This window comes from Mirounga angustirostris, unplaced genomic scaffold, assembly GCF_029215605.1.
Source record: "Mirounga angustirostris isolate CCGP_5_RB_7025 unplaced genomic scaffold, mMirAng1.0.hap1 SCAF_3, whole genome shotgun sequence".
Classification (NCBI taxonomy): domain Eukaryota; kingdom Metazoa; phylum Chordata; class Mammalia; order Carnivora; family Phocidae; genus Mirounga; species Mirounga angustirostris.
Genome location: NW_026991711.1, coordinates 170,637,246 through 170,656,518, shown reverse-complemented (window position 1 = coordinate 170,656,518; position 19,273 = coordinate 170,637,246). Strand labels below are relative to the sequence as shown.

Below are 19,273 nucleotides of genomic sequence, written 5' to 3'. Positions count from 1 at the left end.
AGATAAGGGATGACAAAGTATTCTAGGTCCCTTGGCGTTTGACCCTTATGATCTTGTTAACAGTGTCATATCTCAGCCTTTTAAGAGGTTACTCTGACTCAGATGTAAAGAGAAACACTTTCTTTCAGCAATATAGCTTAGTTGTCAATAGCCAGCATTATATCCTAATATCCTATATCCCGATAGCCAGCTGTATATCCTAGTGAGGATATACAACAATTTTAAAAAGCAACTTAAGTAGCTATATCCTCTTTATCCAAATGGTCCTCATAAGAGTTGAAGCATTAACTCTCAAGAAAAAATGGGCTTCTATCCTACACCTACTAATATCTAGAGATCATCAAAATTTTGGAGAGTAGGAAATGTGTAAGTAGTGTTAACTTTTCGTATTAGGTTGGTTTTATGAAGCAAAGTGTTAATTGTACACAACATAGTGAGTGGTAAATATCTCAGACACATTAAACTGTAATTAATAGAAAATATCTACAAAAGTACTTACATTGTAAAAGTGGATAGGGGATAGCAAAATGAATTAATTGAAAATATGAAAGTAAACAGTCAAGGAAAAAAAGAAAACAAGGCCATTATTATAAACTAAACTTATAGACAATGATTTATTTTTCTGTTTTTCTTAAATTTAACAAACTTTTATTTCAAAGGAAATATATATACATGGTATAAAATGATAAAATGGGGCGCCTGGCTGGCTCAGTTGGTTAAGTGACTGCCTTCGGCTCAGGTCATGATCCTGGAGTCCCTGGATCGAGTCCCGCATCGGGCTCCCTGCTCGGCGAGGAGCCTGCTTCTCCCTCTGACCCTCCCCCCTCTCATGTGCTCTCTCTCTCTCTCTCTCATTCTCTCTGTCTCAAATAAATAAATAAAATCTTTAAAATAAATAAATAAATAAATAAAATAAAATGAGAAAATGCCCATTAAATGGTAAAAATACAAAAATAAGAGCACTATGGTCATACTAAACAAAGACAAGTACTGTTTAGTGTCTTACTGTATATTCTAGATCTTCTTATGCACATACATGTGCGTGTATGGATTTTCTCTCATTGAGATTCTACTGTTTCTAACCCAATCTTTTAAATTTCTAGCCTGCATCTTTCCATGGCAGTACATTTTTATCTCACCCACTACTTAATCCATAATCAAACTACCCAAATTACCTAAAAAATGTCTATACAAATGGTTGTGCAAATTAAGGTCCAGTCCAGGATTGCATTTCACATCTTGTTGTTATGACTAGTAAGTCTTCTTAATCAAAGCCAGTACCTTATTTTTCATATTCACTTATTAAAGGGAACATACAAGTTGTCTTATGGAATATTCCCCCTTTCTCAATCAACTGGTTGCTTACTTATGGTTTATGATTTATTTTTCAAGAATAAATTCTACTGAAATATGAAGAATTTGGCCACTTAAAATGTAAAACAAAACATTTGTGTACGATTTTTAGGTGTAGAAACTCTAGTTCTTTACCTCCTCGGGTTGTTTGTACCTCTACCACTCCTGCAGAGGGGTAAGAAAATAAAAACGGTAAAGAATGCAAATCAACCAAGGAACTGCTATGGGAAAGTATTGAATGTAAATGCTAACTAGAAAAACTTAGAAATTACTGTCTATTGAGTTTTTGAGTGTTTTATGTGCATTGCTGCAACCTAACTAAGTAGTAATGACATGACAATTGATCGCCACCCAAATTAAATGGAAAGAATGGAGGCAGAAGTCTTATTTTGTTCTATTAGGAATCATTCTTCTTAAAATAGAAAACAAAAACAAAGTAGAGCATTTTCTGTTAATTTACAGCGACATTGACATATATTTTCATAAATTCATGCTACTTATGCTTTTGCAAAATAGATAAGCAGGGGAAGTATAGAGTTTAGTTCAAATGTACAATTAATAAAATATTGGGCACTATTCTCAGAAATACATAAATCCTTTGCAATAAAAATATCAGGTTGAAGAAAAAAAATACAACCCTTTGTATAGTAATGGCTTTTTCAGGGATATGTTAGGCACTTGAACTGGAAATTATGCCTTGAACAGAAAACTTAAAATATTTTTTGAAATACATATTTAACTGCCATGCTCAAAAATATGATCTTACACACGCCAAAACACATCACAATGATGAGTTTGTGTCCATACTACAGTTTAATTTTCTCAGCATAGATTTTTATATCTTTATAAAGTTCCATTTAGGGAAATCTTGTTGAATTATAGCAACATTCCAGTATGCTATACTACTTTCGGCTGTCAGGAAACAACCTTTAGGAGGAAATACTTCTTAAGGTTTTTCTGTAGTTTTATATGGCAATATAACAGTCATAATCTTTAAAAGACATGGCTTCATTTATCGAAGTGACACAGATTTTTTTCAAGAGCTCTTTAAAATTTAAACATTTTATTAAGGATCATCCACTATCATTATTTCTGATGTGTCTTTGAGCAATAGTTTATTTTGCAAGAGCAAGTAGTTTTTTTTTTTTTTTTTTTTTTTTTTCTAAAAGAATGTAGCTGTACAGGGTAGATTCTTCTGCAAATAGGAATATAAGGTATAAAATACTTCACTATGGAAAGCATGGACATTCAGGAAGTTCTTTTTTAGTTTTCATATCTGTGATGGCTTCATGGTCAAATATGTGTTAGGTAACACCCATGTGTTTTACTCTGGGCTATTTGCTGTGACATATGAAATTAATATACATCAGGGCTCTGACCACAGAAAGCTCATAGATACTATTCTACTCTCGACAAGAAGTTAAGACTATAAATATTATTTTCAGGCAAGGAAAAAATTTATCTTTGAAAACAATAAGTGATTAGTTTCAAAATTATATCTTAGCTAACAATGTATTAGAGAAACACTTTAAGAATACAAATCTCTAGTGAATCTCTTCTAACCCCCTTTTAATGTAGTACTTAATGTGTAGACCTCTTTTATGGGTATATGATGCTTCAGCACACTTTTGATAAGCATGATTCCTCCTGTCGTTATAGCTCTGAAAACCTGTCTGACCCAATTCTTTACCTTTTTCCCGCCCTTTATCCCAGCAGAGTTGCCTAGCCAGCGTTTGAAACTGCACTTTTATCAATACATCTCTCTTACTGGTACCCTAATGATCCAGAGGTGTGAGGTTCATATATCTCCAGACCATGCATTTTTGCTTTAAAGCAGTAGTTCTCAAGGCAGGGGGAGTGGGGCTGGGGGGTGACTTTGGCAGACATTTGAAGGTATCTAGAGAAACTGCCGTGACTAGTGGATGGGGTGCTACTGGCATCTAGTGGATGGAGGCTAAGGATGTTGATAAACACCCCAAAATGCTTAAGGCAGTCCCCCACAGCAAACAAATATCCAGCCCAAAATGTCAATAGTGCCACTGTTGAGAAAGCCTACTTTAGAGAAAATGTTGAAAATAATATTAGATACCACAACAATGTTATTAAAATATATTTCCATCTATTTAGAGAAAAAGTAAAATGAAAATAATTTTAAATGCTTGTATATCAACATTTAGGCAGGTGTTCTTCATTCTGTTACCAAGTATTATTTTGTTGTTGTTGTCGTTGTTGTTGTTGAATGGCATGCTGTGGCCACTCATCTCCAAAGATTAGTTGTATGTGCATGGTTTATTTAAAAAACAAAGCAAAACAAAAAGCGGGAATAGTTTTTATTCCCCCCAAAATTTTGTGATGGCTTTAATGCATTTTTTATTTGTATTTCTTCTAACTGACTAGACCTGTGATATGTGGATAATGTATTTATTGCACAACTGCTCTATTTCTCCCTCTGTCTTGTCTCTCTTCTTACTTTTTTTTTTCTTCTTCTTTTTCATTCTGGTGGGCAGAACTCCCCTAATTGCAGCGGGAGTCATCGGCGGGCTCTTCATCCTGGTCATCATGGGTCTAACATTTGCAGTTTATGTTAGAAGAAAGAGCATCAAAAAGAAAAGAGCCTTAAGAAGATTTCTGGAAACAGAGGTGTGGTGTTTATTTGTTCTCCATGTGCTTAGGGACTTTCATTAGGTTTAGAAGGTTTAGATGATACTCGGTTTTTTAATCCAAGTGAACTCTGTTCAATTTCCTGCTGAGAGTTTACAGTTCATAGTATGTTATAGAATTGATGAAAAATCAGAGTATATAGTAAAAGTAGTCAAGGCAGTTTCATGGCTTTAAAGAGGACAAATGGCAGAGGTCAAGGAGATTATCTGATTGAACGACAGATCTTTTTGAAAAGACATACCTGTTTCTTTTGGAGGAGGAATCCCACTAGAGTTCTAGGATATTACAGTAGCAGAACTAGAAAACATCTGGGGAGAGAATATCTCAACAGCAGAACTAGAAAAATGTTAGAAAGAGAGAATTTTTCTGATTCAAAATAAAGCCAGATAGGCAAGCAATTTATGCTTTAATTAGGGTCATTAAATTGGTAGCCACTGATCTCATTATACCAACAGTGAAAAGCTGAGCTTACAGGATAAACCTTCCTATTGTAATCACACACACCTTACCACACAATTTATGGGAAGCATTTAATGTTATGCATGTTAGTTATTGTGAATATGTAAATTACCCACAAATTATTACAATTTCTCTTATATTGCCACACTGAGTTATCTAACATGCAAGGTGATAGTTTTTACTGTATAGGTTACAGAGGAAAAACAATTACAGAAAACTATGCATTGCCAGATCCTTCTCAACTTGCACCTTACCTTCTTTCTCCTGATACACACATCCATGGCTCTTTGAACAGCTCAAAGCAATTCCGTACTGAGACTTAGCCTTCTCTAGATCTGTGTTTGTTTTTTTTTTTGCTCATTGTCAGTGTGACAGTTTGACTTTTCCTCTTAACACAGACAGGAATGAGAATATTCATTCATAAATTTTGCAAACTGATAATGAATTAAATTTTAGCTCTCTTCCTCCAAAAGTTGAAACTAGATAGAAGAATCATGTGAAATGTTCGGGAAGCTATTTTAATTCCATGCAGGAAAGAATGTCTAAGAATTGGAGTTGTCTAAAATTAGAATGGGTTGTCTTATCGATAGAGATGTTCAAGCATAAGATAGGCAGTCAGTTATATATGTAAGAAAAAATAGTAGTAATTTTTACTTGAGCTGGATGTTTACAAAAGATCAACTTGATCATTTTCAACCTTGCACATGTGAATACAAGTTTAGACACAACACATGTGCTGTGCATATTTTCAGTTTAGCAAGGATGCGGGAGGCAGAATTCTCCCTCATGGCCAGCTTGGGGCAGTCGTGGAGAAAATTCTAAGTGAAGTATATTAGAATTGGAGAGGAACTGAAGGCTTGGAACAGCAGTGGACATTTAGGTGATTGAACAAATAGGAAAGGAATCTATCCCTTAACCACATGCAGGAAAGTCCCATTGCTATAAAAATATTCACTTTGTTTGTTTTCTTTTTTAATACAGTGCTTTCTAGAAATGTCCTTCAAATTGACATTTCATTACTAAATAAACACATATTGATTGGTTTTAGAAGCAGACTCTATTTTTTATAAAAAGTTATTGCTTACCACTAAATTAGATAATTGTAAAATTCCCATCTTTCTCTCAGTAAAAGTAAATAACTGTGATTTTCTATCATCTAAACAGAAGAGGAATTCTTAAGAGGATCAACTCAAATCCTTAAATACTAAAGCTAGAAATTTGTCTCAGATGTGAAAAACTTGTTAAAGCATGATATATTGTTGGAATGTACTTAGAGTTAATATGTTTTTCCAGAATCATATTGCTCCAGATTGTCTGTCTTCTGTTGCATGCATAAAAGTAGAAAATGTTTTTTTTTTTCCAACATACTCTTACGAGATGCACTGTAAGCTTGATGCTTTGATAGATCCTGTGATTAGAAAATGTTAATGGGACGTGATCATATCCCTTGAAGAGTGACAGATTCAGTGCCTACAATATGGCAGGCAATGTTCCAAAGTTTTCCAGCTATGCTACCTCCCATTTCATCCCTTGACAATCTTCTATGGTAATTACTGCTGTACCTATTTCACAGGTGTGAAATAAGGGAGTAGGAGGGGTAATTTGCTTTCTCAGCCTATAAGTGGCAGTCCAAGTGTACAAACCTACAATTTTAAACTTGACACTCTTTCTGCCATACTGGCTTGCAAAATGAAACAATGCTTCTTTCAGAGATATCATTCTCAAATTCCTGGAAAAATGTGTTTGTATAAATTTTGAAGTGATATCTAAGAAAATTGCAGGAGACTAAACATTTCAGGTAGAATTGTGAGATTTTCAAAATATGGAATTATGGCATATTATATGCCAAAGCGTATATTTTAAAAGTACATAGCCCCAAATGCTGAAATCTAGTCTCCAATTTTGCGTATGATTTTTATATATAATTTGTTATGTGATTTTAAAAAATAATTCATTAGGGGGCACCTGGGTGGCTCAGTCGTTAAGTGTCTGCCTTCGGCTCAGGTCATGATCCCAGGGTCCTGGGATCGAGCCCGACATTGGGCTTCCTGCTCCGCGGGGAGCTTGCTTCTCCCACTCCCACCCCACCCCCCGCTTGTATTTCCTCTCTTGCTGTCTCTCTCTCTCTCTCTGTCAAATAAATAAATAAAATCTTAAAAAAAAAAGAAAAAGAAATTTTAGGAAAAAAGAAGGCTTTGCCTTTAAAAAAATAATAATTCATTAAAGTTCCTGATTATATACATATAGTGTGTGTATCAAAATCTACTAAACAAATTCTGCACCGCAGAGTTGGATTCAAATAAAGGAGATGCTCTGATGGAGATTCTTTTTCCCATTTTACAGAGAATTTTGTAATTCTTTCTGAGATTTATTTTATGTGACTTAAAATGCATTTTTAAAAATATAAATTTGAAAATGAAATAGAAGCATATTTGTTGTCAAACTTTTAGACAGAGCCCAAATTTATTGATAATTTTATCATCTTCTCCAAATTCTTGCTTACTATCGCTACACTTACTTATAATCAAGATTCTGTTCAGCTACTTAAGTAGACCATGATGTTCACAGAAGCGTAATAATAAACAAGTCACAGGGTCACAGTGCACTTAGCATTGTAAACAGACACTGTGAAATACTGTGATGATTTTCAAGACCATTTCAGTAGGAGTTGCCTTTAATTATTTCCTTATGCTGAGAGAGAACAAGCTTTTTGTCTGAGTTTAAAGTTTAGTTCTTTATTTAACTTTAAAAAAAGAAACTTCTATTTCTCTTACTTGCTTTTTTACCCGAGCATAAATAAAAACCTAAAATTTTAACATAAGGTATAGACTTTTAGTACTCAGAGTCTCTCTCATATTTACCCTTCATTTTGTTTTGTTTTCTTCTCACATAGGCAAGAAATTGGTACACATTCACATACCTTTTCTCTGCTTATTCATCCTCTCTGGCTAAATGGCAAATAAACTGAACATCTAAAATTACCTGAATTTATCCCTTTTGGCCACACCCAGCCCACTTTATGATCTCATATTTCCCACCCAAACCTCATCCTTTAGACCTGTCCTACCCTCTATTGTATTCTGCTTTATGTCTTCTTCCTCCTTCCTAATGCTGTGTCCAAACTGTTCTTCACAATGGTAATATCCTCCTCCATGTCAATCCATTTTTATTATCTCAAGACCAATTTTATTTATTTTTTTTAAAGATTGTATGTATGTATGTATGTATGTATGTATTTTAGAGAGAGAGAGCACAAGCAGGGGAGAAGGAGAGGGAGAGAGAGAATCCCAAACTGACCACACGGAGCCAGGCTCCATCTCAGGACCCTGAGCCAGGCTCCATCTCAGGACCCTGAGATCATGACCTGAGCCGAAACTAAGAGTTGGAGGTTCAACAGACTGAGCCACCCAGGTGCCTCTCAAGACCAATTCTAAAGTGTGCCTCCTCCAGGAAGCCAAAACTAGTGAAACGTTCTCACTGATGGCTATTTTATCCCTTTGCATGCCATAGCATTCACTTGGGATCTAGAATCATTTCATAGAATTTTAGAATATTTGATCTGTAAAGTATTCTAGGGCCTTGCTACTTAAAATGTGTTCAAGGACCATCATCATACATAGATATCACCTCGAGTTCTGCAAAAATGCAAATTTCAGCCCCAGCCTTAGACTTATTGAACTAGAATCTGCATTTTAACAAGAACCTCAGGTAATTCAAATGTACATGAAGTTTTAGAAGCACTGTCCTGGGGTATTGGTAGTGTGTTAACTTACTTTCTTCTCTTCTGACGCATTTGTCCTGGCTTCCTAGTTAGATTTTATTTTTCTATGTATCGAGTCTCCTAAAATGAGAAAGAAAATTTTGATAGAGTACATGGACTTAATTGAGATCTGAGTCTTAGCTGGAGATACCAAAACTGGAAGGGCTTCATAAAGTAGGATTGAGAGCCCCTATTAGCCTAAATTTCTTTAAACTTGGGGGGGCGGGGATGGGGGTGGTGGTGAGGGCAAATCTCCTAGCTTAGTATGCCTCAAGGTAGACACACTTTTATACTTGTGTTCACCCAGGCAAAAAGCATGAGAAGAGAGAGGCTAGACTCTGAGGGAATAGTGAGTGATCCATACAACAAAAATATTGTTTGTCAAGGAAAGTGTGCTTGTATGTTTTTCTGTATGTCTGAGAAAGAGAAGCAGGCAGAGGAAGAGGGAGAGGCACTGACTGGAATTGAAAGTTATAGAACCTGAATTCTTTTTGTTTTGTAGTTGGTAGAACCCTTAACTCCCAGTGGTACGGCACCCAATCAAGCTCAACTTCGTATTTTGAAAGAAACTGAGCTCAAAAGAGTGAAAGTACTTGGCTCGGGTGCTTTTGGAACAGTTTATAAGGTAAGTAAAAAAATAACCCACGCCACCAGTTGTTTTTTGTTTCAGACTTGTCTTAAATAATAGCCAGAGTTATTGCTCTAGCTAACCTAATTTCCTTTTAATATTCAGAGAGGAGAACCTGTATCGTATTGAGAAGTTGCTACACAAATTAAATCATTCATTTTTATTGAGCAAGCTGGGATGGAAACTGGCATTGGAAAGCAGGAAACTGTCACAAAAAGCCACAGTATTCACTTTCCATGCCCTTCTGATCTGCTTTTGATAGCATCTCCCTGTTGGCAAATTTTGTCCTTATCTAAAATACACAGCGCTAGCCCATTTTCCTTCCCCCTACACAGTGCTCCATGGAATCCCAGACAGGCCTGAGCCATATGCCATAATCCTTGCTCTTCTTTTCTTATGCCCTTTTATTTCCACGTCTCCCCATCGGGATGGCACTGCCTATCTCCTTAGGATCTACACAAATGTGCTGATTTGTTAACAGGATAGGATTAGTTCCTAAACCACTTTTTTGCCTACCTGTTAACGAATATAATTTAGCAGAGTAATTTTCAGTTTTGATGTCCTCACCATTATATGCAAACTAAAAAAGTGACTTTATTTGTGAAATTCAGGTTAGATAGAACGAAGGGTGAAATCATGGGTTTCCAATAAGAGAGATATTTTTGGAAAGGCAAAGTTCAGATAATGTCATCTGCATGTTTACTTATTTAGCTTAATTATAAAACTGATTCAAAGGCCAGGCCTAAGGTTAATTGTGGTGAGATTTATTTTTAATGTAAGTAACAACTATAAGAAACTCTGCTGGGTTAGTGCTAAACCCTTCTTGTAATATCCATTGTGACAGTTCCCCAAATTTTACTTTGACAGTTTTATATATTTCTTAAAGCTATATGCAAGCTTGCAGTTTTTACAAACATTTCTGTTAAAATAGACTGGATCTTAGAAATTTTGCACTTTAAAATGTTCATTTTTTTCCTACTTAAAACAAATATTTATTTAACAAAAAAATATTAACAATTAGAATATAAACCTTAATTTTCCCTCCTGAGTGTTCCAAAAATGATTTAATCTCTTTAAAATAAAATTATCTTATTCTAAGGCCAAAATACAGAAATTTCTTAATCTCTTAGTATGCATATTTTGTTCAGTTAAACCCAAAATTATTAATTGAGCACCTAATTTGAATAGAAACTATTCTAGGCTGACTTGGTGCTTTCTGGTCTTCAAATTCTTTGTATGTTTGAAGAAATACAACTTATCCTGTTTTTCTATTTATATTATGCTAGAAATAATGGACTTTCATTTCAAAGATAACTCAATTTTGGATTGTTCCTAGCATATAATCAGACTTTTATTTTAAAGATGGTATTGTCTGGAAAGTGAATTTTATTTTAAATCATGCATACCATTTGGACATTTAATTATAAAGCTTTATAAATGTTTTTATTATGAACAACTGTTTGCCTATGTCCAAGAGCATTGTACCTTTACTGAAATTACGTGTATTGAAAGTTCCGTAAGTATGTTTGAATTTTATACTTACAGTGTGTTATGGTTGATCCTAAGTTTTAATTAATATATTAGTTCTTACCAAGGCATATTGTCTTAATCTATAAAGAAGTATCCTTAACCACAAAAATGCAAATTAGCTTAGCTAATTATTTGGTTGATTTTTCTCCTGGTTGGAAATATGCTGTGTTTAAGCATGAAAGATTTGAACCAATACCATGGGTATTAATGTAGTTGAATTTTTGTCTGGTCAGGCCTAGAAAATAATGACTATACTTATTTAAAAAGCAGTACAAATTAATTCACACTGAATTTATACCCAATTCCAAAAGTATACTTTAGGAATATTTTAACATTCATACTCTATCTTTATAAAGTAACCCCCATGTGGTTGCTTTATTGAATAATGGTAAGCCTTTCTCTACCCTAGATACCATCACTAAGAAAATGTAGCCTATGGATCTTGGGCTTCCCTTCCCCCCCATTTCTACATTAATAATTAAAAAAAAAATTATACCACAAGGAACTTGGCTTATTTTTTTTGTATTTGACACATAGATTTCCCTATTCACTTTAAGAAGAACATAACTCTTAAATTCACCTCCTAATGGTTAAGGCCTTTTTTTTCTGTATTTTTCTGACTTTTTAATAATTCTTGTGTTTAGGTCTCCTCTTATATTATTGTAACTTTAAATAACACAAATATATATGTTTTAGCATAGTAGTACAAAGTGAAAAACTTTTTTTTTTTTTACTTTATGACTACAACCAACTGATATTAAGAAAAACTAGAGATATTCTCTTTAGGAATAAGAATTTTTTCCCCCTTTCATTTTAATGTTAAAACTGGACTAAGAAGACTTTTTTCGATGTCAGGGCTAATAAATTAAAATTTGAGATTTTCTTGCTTCTGTATTCATTTGGGACAATATACTTAAAAAAAATTCTTATATAATTGATGCATCCCCCTATGTCTTATCAAAATTATTATCCTAAATCAAATGGTTGAATTGTTTACTCAGGAATGCTGTCATTTACCTTAATGTTGTACTTGACTCAAGCTCTATCTACTTTATACTTTCCCAGTGTGTAGATTGTTCAGATATTATAATTATATTTTTGTAGGAAAAGAGAACTGGCAATGACCAGTATAGATATTTTATATTCAGAGATAATAAAAATCATTGAAACACACATACACAACATTTGATAATAAAAACAAATTAATATGTGCTTAGTACTCCCTAGTACTTGCCTTCGAAAACTAATTCTTAAATAATCGCCTTAGTAAACTAATTCTTAAATCAATCCAAACTTCAGGAACATGAGAATATGTCTTTTTATTTGTTTTAGTTGCAGAATAATTAGATAATATTAAAGCTGAAAAGAACCTCCAACATTACTGAACCCAATCTTCTAAATTACAAATGAGACAACTGAAGATCAAACATTTGAACAGTGTTCCCCAAGTCTCTTTAAGAAGCTGATATATCGTCCAAATCTGACATTATTGTATCTTATTTCATTTTTGTCACCATTAAAAGCCTTTTTCACACATACTAATTGACTTTTATAATAGCAATGCTTTATAATATAATAATAAACACCTTAACAGCAGAATAAATATATGATTCATCTTCAGATAATGAAAGCAGACAACAAAGTTGCTATGTAACTTGTAACATACAACAGGTATTAGATAAATGTTTGTTGATTGAATAAAAGAATATAGAACATCTAAATTATTTTTTAATAAATTAATAGATTGAGTGGTTAAATCAAATTTTGTTTCTGGTATGAATTTGTATATCTTTATATAGATTTAATGTGATTTTTTTCCCCCAAAGGGTATTTGGGTACCTGAAGGAGAAACAGTAAAGATTCCTGTGGCTATTAAGATTCTTAATGAAACAACTGGTCCCAAAGCCAATGTGGAGTTCATGGATGTAAGTATAGATAGACACCAGGCAATCTCATTTTTATCCATTATTAATAGACTGCTTTTAGAATAGAAATTGTATTGTATTCTATGTTAGAATAGAAAATATCTGATGTTACCAGAAAACATCAATCAAGATTAGTTTCTATAGTAAGTTAGTGTTAAATTTAAATTAGGAGCCTACCTAAGTCAGATAATTACCAATTGAAATTTACTTTTTTTCCAGTTCAAATTCAGAAGACAAACCTTATGGGTAGTAAGTTCCAACTATAGAAAAATAAGAGAGTTCTGAAGAATAAAAATTCTTTATAAGGTCAATCAGAACTTTTAAGATTTTACCTAGCAAAAATTGTAGATTGAGCTGTTCAGCAAATTTCAGAAGGTAGGACAGATAAAATATCTATGTAGTATGCTGTTATTTTTTTCACATTCAACACAAGGTATCTTGCCAGGAGTTCTATCAAAACCCATATATATATTCTTTCTCGTTTAATATAATGTCTTCAATAATAAGAATGATTTTGATTTTTAAATGACCTTCATATGAAAGATGATGCAAGCATATGCACTTTAAATATGGATTGCTATATATTTCTACCCAGTTTCTCTCGTAAGCTCTTTTGTAAATTGATGTTGGATAATTTATTTGTGTAAAATGCTTACTCTCTTATATCGGGCTGCTTTTAGTTCAGCAACGTATTGGTTATTAGATAATAAAGCTGATACTTGACTGGTACAAACCAGCTGCTCTGATCAGTTGGTGCTGCACCTTACCAGTTGCTAAATATTTTGAATACCACCCTTACTTATCTACCAACACCTGACAGATACTGAATCCAGTAACTAAATGGTGTTTCCTTCGGTAGGTGTCTAAAAGTTCTGACACTCTCTGCAGCTACATGTCCTGGCTCATGTAGTAAAATGTAAAACTAAAGTCTTTTTTCAGTGACGTCACAATCAATTTGATCTTGATTATAGGTATATAGTTGTGAAGGGAATTTTCTAAGTAAAAATAATGAAGAAAAGAACAATGAATATAAACAGTGTATGCTAATATGTAAAACTGATTAAAAAAAAAAAAAAAAAGATCTTGACCAGCCTAGACTGCAGCCAAAGCTGAAATTCACAAGAATGCTAATAATCTCTGCTGGAGGCTTGGACAGCCATTTTTGTCATATTTCCATGGAAACAGACTGGCAAAAAGGGGTTAAGAGGCTACAAAATAATCACCTAAGAAAGAAGCTCTAAAAGCTTCATCATGATTTTGAATGATTATTTGAAAGCTCCTAACCCCATCCATTTTTTTTTTCCTGATCTGAAGTCTATTCCCGTGGAAACAGGAGTGGGATGGCAGCTTGAAATCTTAGATTCTACTGAATTTTAGATGAGGCTCTGATTGAGCCATGAAAGGGGTTATTTTCCTAAAGGTTGATAAATCTGGTGACCAACAGACTCCAAACAATATGTTCTTTTTAAAAGTTAAAGAAATATTAAGGAAAATATTTTGACTGAGCCTCTCTTATCTCGTGGAGAGATGCTAGAAGATTGATAGATTGGTAGACTGGATGCACTGGCAAAATTAATGATAAATTCAGTTTTTTATTTTTATTTTATTTATTTATTTATTTATTTTTAAAGATTTTATTTATTTATTTGAGAGAGAGAGAATGAGAGACAGAGAGCATGAGAAGGAGGAGGGTCAGAGGGAGAAGCAGACTCCCTGCCGAGCAGGGAGCCCGATGCGGGACTCAATCCCTGAACTCCAGGATCATGACCTGAGCCGAAGGCAGTCGCTTAACCAACTGAGCCACCCAGGCGCCCGATAAATTCAGTTTTTTAAACAGGCTGGTGTAATTTTAATGCAAAATTACCTATATTTCATACCAACATTTTTAGCTCATCTACTATGTGTGTAAATCATTATAAGTAATTAAATAACATATCAAACTGCAAAAAAAATCTTCATGTGTGCAAATTTATTTGTAATTTGGACCTAAGAATTAAGTTGAAGTTGCTAATATTCCCAAGGTTATTAAGATAAAAGTCTTATTTGACATATCTCTTAGTTTGGGTTCTTCCATAAGGTAGAGTATTCCAAGTTTAACTTTCAAACTAAAATAACATCTACTGCAATCATGCTACCTATCTCTTTTGCAAACTAGAGTATGTATATATTTGTTTATATGCAAATGTTTTATACCATTTTAAAGAAAGAAAATAAAGCTTCTGAAGATAATAGAAACTGCATACTCTTATTAAACATTAGATCTCTTTGCCCCACCCTACCCCACAGCATGCAACTTTATACTTGGGGTAGAATATTTTAGATTCAGTTACTACTACTAAGTTTATTAGATGTAGTTGTGTGTTACTGGTTACTTTAATAAATGACAAAATTCAACACCTTAAAACTCACTACACCCAATAGTTCTATTGATATCCAGGGGCACAGGAGATGACTTTTATATTTTCTTAGAATTTTTACTGTAGGCAAAAATAAATAAGGAACAATTTTTATTCTATTAAATGCTAAGCTAAAAGTAGGAGAAGGAGAATTTGGTCACAAGGCTGTAACTCAGCTCACCTGAATATGTCTAATGGATTCATAATGACAATAATAACACACAGCTAGTGAATGGCCAGTATGTCCTTAATTCCCATAAAGGAAGATCACATTGAACAACATTAAGAAAATGACCCTAAAGGTCCACCTTCTTAAGAAAAATATCTACATTTATGCACACTTCTAGTTTTTGTTTCAAATAGCGCCGTTTCATTGGAAGAACACAGGGTTTTTGTTTTATTTTGTCTTGTTGTCTTTTGTGTTTTGTTTTGTTTTTATCCATCAAATGGTATAGAGCACATCCTTAAAAAATGTGGCTCTTGAGCAAGATTCCTGGAATTGGGGACCGTGGTCTGGTCAAATCAGACAGACTCCAGTTTGTCTGAATTTCTACTACTGTTGCTTTGTTGTTGTCGTTTTTCTCTGACATTTAAGCTCCCTATCACTTGACATTATTCTATATGCCTTGGAAGTGTGTATGTTTTTAAATGTTTTATTAATTTATTTGTTTTCTTAAAAAATCTTGAGATGAAAAAAACGTAATTACCCTAAATTCCAGTGACTGAATAATAATACTTCAGCTTAGTGCCCCAGTTCATTGGCTTTAGCGTCGGCTTCCCCACGCCAAATCAACCACATGGTTCCCAGAAAGTGTTCCAAGGAAATATGTTTCGAATCACCCAGACTTACTGTTGAAATAATTGTATTTTTAGTAAAAGAAGAACTTGTTGCCCTCTCCCTATACAATGGGAAAATTTATTTATCTTACACAATTATTTCACTATTTTCAGAAGAAATGTCCATGTGAATTGTGCTTACATGTTGCTCTTCATTGTACTGCCTTTATGATATTCAATGACTTTTTTTTTATTGTATTTATTTACTTTTTTTTGAGAGAGAGAGAGGGAGAGAGAAAGTGAGCCAGCATGTGAGCAGAGAGGGGCGGAGGGAGAGGAGAGAGAATCCTAAGCAGGCTCCATGTTCAGCTCAGTACAGAGCCAGATGTGGGGCTCGATCTCCTGACCATGAGATCACGACCATGAGATCATGACCTGAGCAGAAACCAAGAGTCAGATGCTTAACTGACTGAGCCACCCAGGTGCCCCTATGATATTCAGTGTCTTAATAAGAGTTGTTCCAACTCTAACTGATATGATATTAATGGGGTGAGACAAAAGAATTTATTAATAGAGTTTATATTTTCTCTCAGATTATAGCAGACTTACAAAATTATTTGATAAGATGTTTTGTTCAATAACATTAATTTCACATTATAAAAATAACATTTTTTATGCCTATGACTTCATAGAGTTAACAGTAACTCTTAGCTAGATCCTGTAACATACTAATAATGGATTCTTAAAAATTCATATAATTTAATCCAATGATATCTTTAGGTCTTACACATTTTGCTCATTTGCGTATGTGAATACAATTAATCAATTCCAGAGGTAAAAATAAAATACAAAATTCCTTTTTTAAAAAAGCCCATTACTTAGAAGTCAAAGGATTCTATACCACTGCCATGATCTTAGAAGTCAGTTATAAACAATTCTTTTTTCCTTAAGAGAAATTATAGCTAAAATAAGGAAAGTTTGGGGTAGTTACTTTGCTTTTAAAAATCAAACAATATCTTCAAAAAGAGGTTCTATAAACTTCATTAGAAACAGAAGTTAGTCTTTCAAAGTGCTCCTAAAAAGAAAAGAAAAGAAAAGAAAAAAGAAAAGAAAAGAAAAGAAAAATGAAATGAAAAGGAAGGGAAGGAAAAGAAAAGACAAGATAAGAAAAAAGAAATTTACCAGTAACTGAAGTAAATCATTTCTGTTAGAGTTTATTCCATTAAGCCTTGTTTATGTCCTGTTAACTGTATAGAACTTGATTAGAAATGGCATCACATCTGAAATCACTATTTCAAACACCTCATTCTCCAACCACATTCTCCTGCCCCTCTGGTTCCTTTCCTATTGTACATACTTGAGGAACATTTTACCCTTTTAGGTATCACCCATATATCAACTCTTCTGTTTCTCACTGCCTCTCAGTTGCCCCTTCCCTCACATCCCTCCTCAAACAACTTGGATTTATGGCTCACTGTTATAATTGCATTCTTTCAAAAATCTTCAACTTTCTTGCTTCTCAAAATTATGCTGGCATTAAGCAATTCTGGAAATACTGAAATTTCTCAGTGCCATGGTCTAGACCTCTTTTCAATTTGCACATTTTCCCTAAATTTTCTCACTGGAATACCAAATTTCATCTCTAGTGTATTTTATGAATCTGACCTCATCTCCATCCTTGATATCTCCAAGTTGAAATCTCAGGGGCATCTCAAGTTTAACACATTCAGAATGTACCTTTACACCTTCTCTTCTAAATCTCTTCTACATTCTATCTTACCCATGTAAATAATTTGTATGTCTATGCACCCTATTGTCCCTATCAGAAATTTGGGATTTGTCCTTGAATGTCACAATCCCTCAAACTACCCACTACCAATTCAAGAGCAAATGCTTTGATTCTATGCCAAAAACACATTTGGAGAGCATCCTCTTCTTTTTATACTCCACTACTGCCACCTTAAACCAAGCCGACTTCTTCAGCTTGAATTATGAGAATGGCCTCTAGTTTGATCTCCTTACTTTTTAATACGAGTCTTGAATTGTGTTACTCCTCTGCATAAAAACTATCAGTGGCTTCACTCAAGCAAAATACTAAATCCTTGCTTCCTGAGCTCCTCATTACTTTTCCAGTCTTCCTTCTCTTCATTGACTTTCTTTCTACTCCTTACAAGCCAAGTAAGACAATGCCTTTGCCTGGGGTGTCCTTCTTCCAATTACACCCGATGAACTCTCAGTCATCCTCATTTTCTCAGTTTAAGCATACTTCCTCAAAGATTGCTTTCCTGACCCCTTAATCCATATTATAACCTACTAACAGCACTTAGAAATTTTCCTTTGTGCATCAATCATGATAGATTATTACATAATTATTTGTGCTAGTTATTATTGTAGAAGCTCTCAGAATGTCTTATCTTTATTTGACATATTGTACTTGGATCATTTTCCTTAAATATTTATAATGCTCATCTCTGATTTATTTCTACAAACTCAAATTTAGTAGCTGTCTTGAATCCAGAGTAACAATATATCTCTGAAAAATAGACCTTCCATATTGACTCTGTAATAGGACTCAGTGTACTCTCTGAAAGCCCTTTAAGAAGGAAAACCCCAGGGTGCCTGGGTGGCTCCATCAGTTAGGTGTCTGCCTTAGGCTCTGGTCATGATCCCAGGGTCCTGGGATCTAGCCCCACCTCAGGCTCCCTGCTCAGCGAGGAGCCTGCTTCTCCCGCCCCTGCTCCCCCTGCTTGTGTTCGTTCTCTCTTTCTCTTGATGTCAAATAAATAAATAAAATCTTAAAAAAAAAAAAAAAAAAGAAGGAAAACCCTTTGTAGACTTTTGATGCTTGTAGGAGGCCAGTAACCTCCCCTAGTGGGAACCTTTTGAATGCTTCTCTGCAAATGTTTCCATTATATATGGGCTGGTAGGACTAGGTTTCATTTTTACCTTCTTCTTAATCTTGAGTTCCTGAAATTTTATGTAGTGGTTTTGGGTAGTGTTTGCTTCTCTAATAACAATCTGTTATTAGAGTTCCCCCCAGTCCCACCCTGGTCTCTTGCCTATTTAGATCTATTCCAATAGGAGTAAGGATGCGGATGGGATCCTGTATAAAAAGGGGGGGGGGGAGTTCGATTTTATCACAGATTTTGGCAAAAATAAATAATAAAAATAATTGACTGCAGTCATAAATCATTGCTGGTATCAGTTACTGAATTTAGTAGATATTCTAAAACTTGAGCTTTGAATATTGTCTTAGGGAGTACTAAAATGTTTGAAAATAGGCAACATACTTGACAAGTTTTACATTCTCACAGGCTTAATTTTTCTCTGGAGCACCTAAAAGAGACGACCTAAAACCAAAACAAGTTTCTCTCTGTAAGATGAGTCTTCTCTGTAAGATGTAACTTAGTAAGTTTTCTGCTTCTGTTTCTCCAAAGCATTTCTTGGATTTGTGTGCATGAGAGGCCATTTCTCAAGAGCACATAGTCTACTGTACCAACATATAAATTTGATGAATGAAAATTAGGAGTCTGTTAAAGGCATTAGTTTTCAATATTGTAGGTATTTTCCAGCTTTGTAAACTCTACAGTTTGGTGAATTTCATAAATCATTAGGGGATGGATGTATTGCTGTGCCACCAGAGAAATAGAAGAGAATTAACACTGATCATGTGCAGTTTCGGACTCCAATCTGAATGGTATTGGCTAATTATAATGGCTTAGGAAGAATCCTCACTCAGTTTGCAACAGTAGGAAGAGCTGTTTATAATATTAAGCTCGTTGCT

The 19,273-nt window shown here is 34.2% G+C and overlaps 1 protein-coding gene across 1 annotated transcript in view; it reads left to right on the top strand.

Annotated features, from left to right (window-relative positions):
• LOC123838506 (receptor tyrosine-protein kinase erbB-4) overlaps nucleotides 1–19,273 on the top strand; it is a 950,771-nt gene that overhangs the window by 888,025 nt on the left and 43,473 nt on the right. The window contains exons 16-18 of the mRNA XM_064585840.1: nucleotides 3,861–3,993; nucleotides 8,736–8,858; nucleotides 12,218–12,316. Of these exons, the coding sequence (XP_064441910.1) occupies nucleotides 3,861–3,993; nucleotides 8,736–8,858; nucleotides 12,218–12,316 (355 nt within the window). The remainder of the gene's footprint in view (nucleotides 1–3,860; nucleotides 3,994–8,735; nucleotides 8,859–12,217; nucleotides 12,317–19,273) is intronic.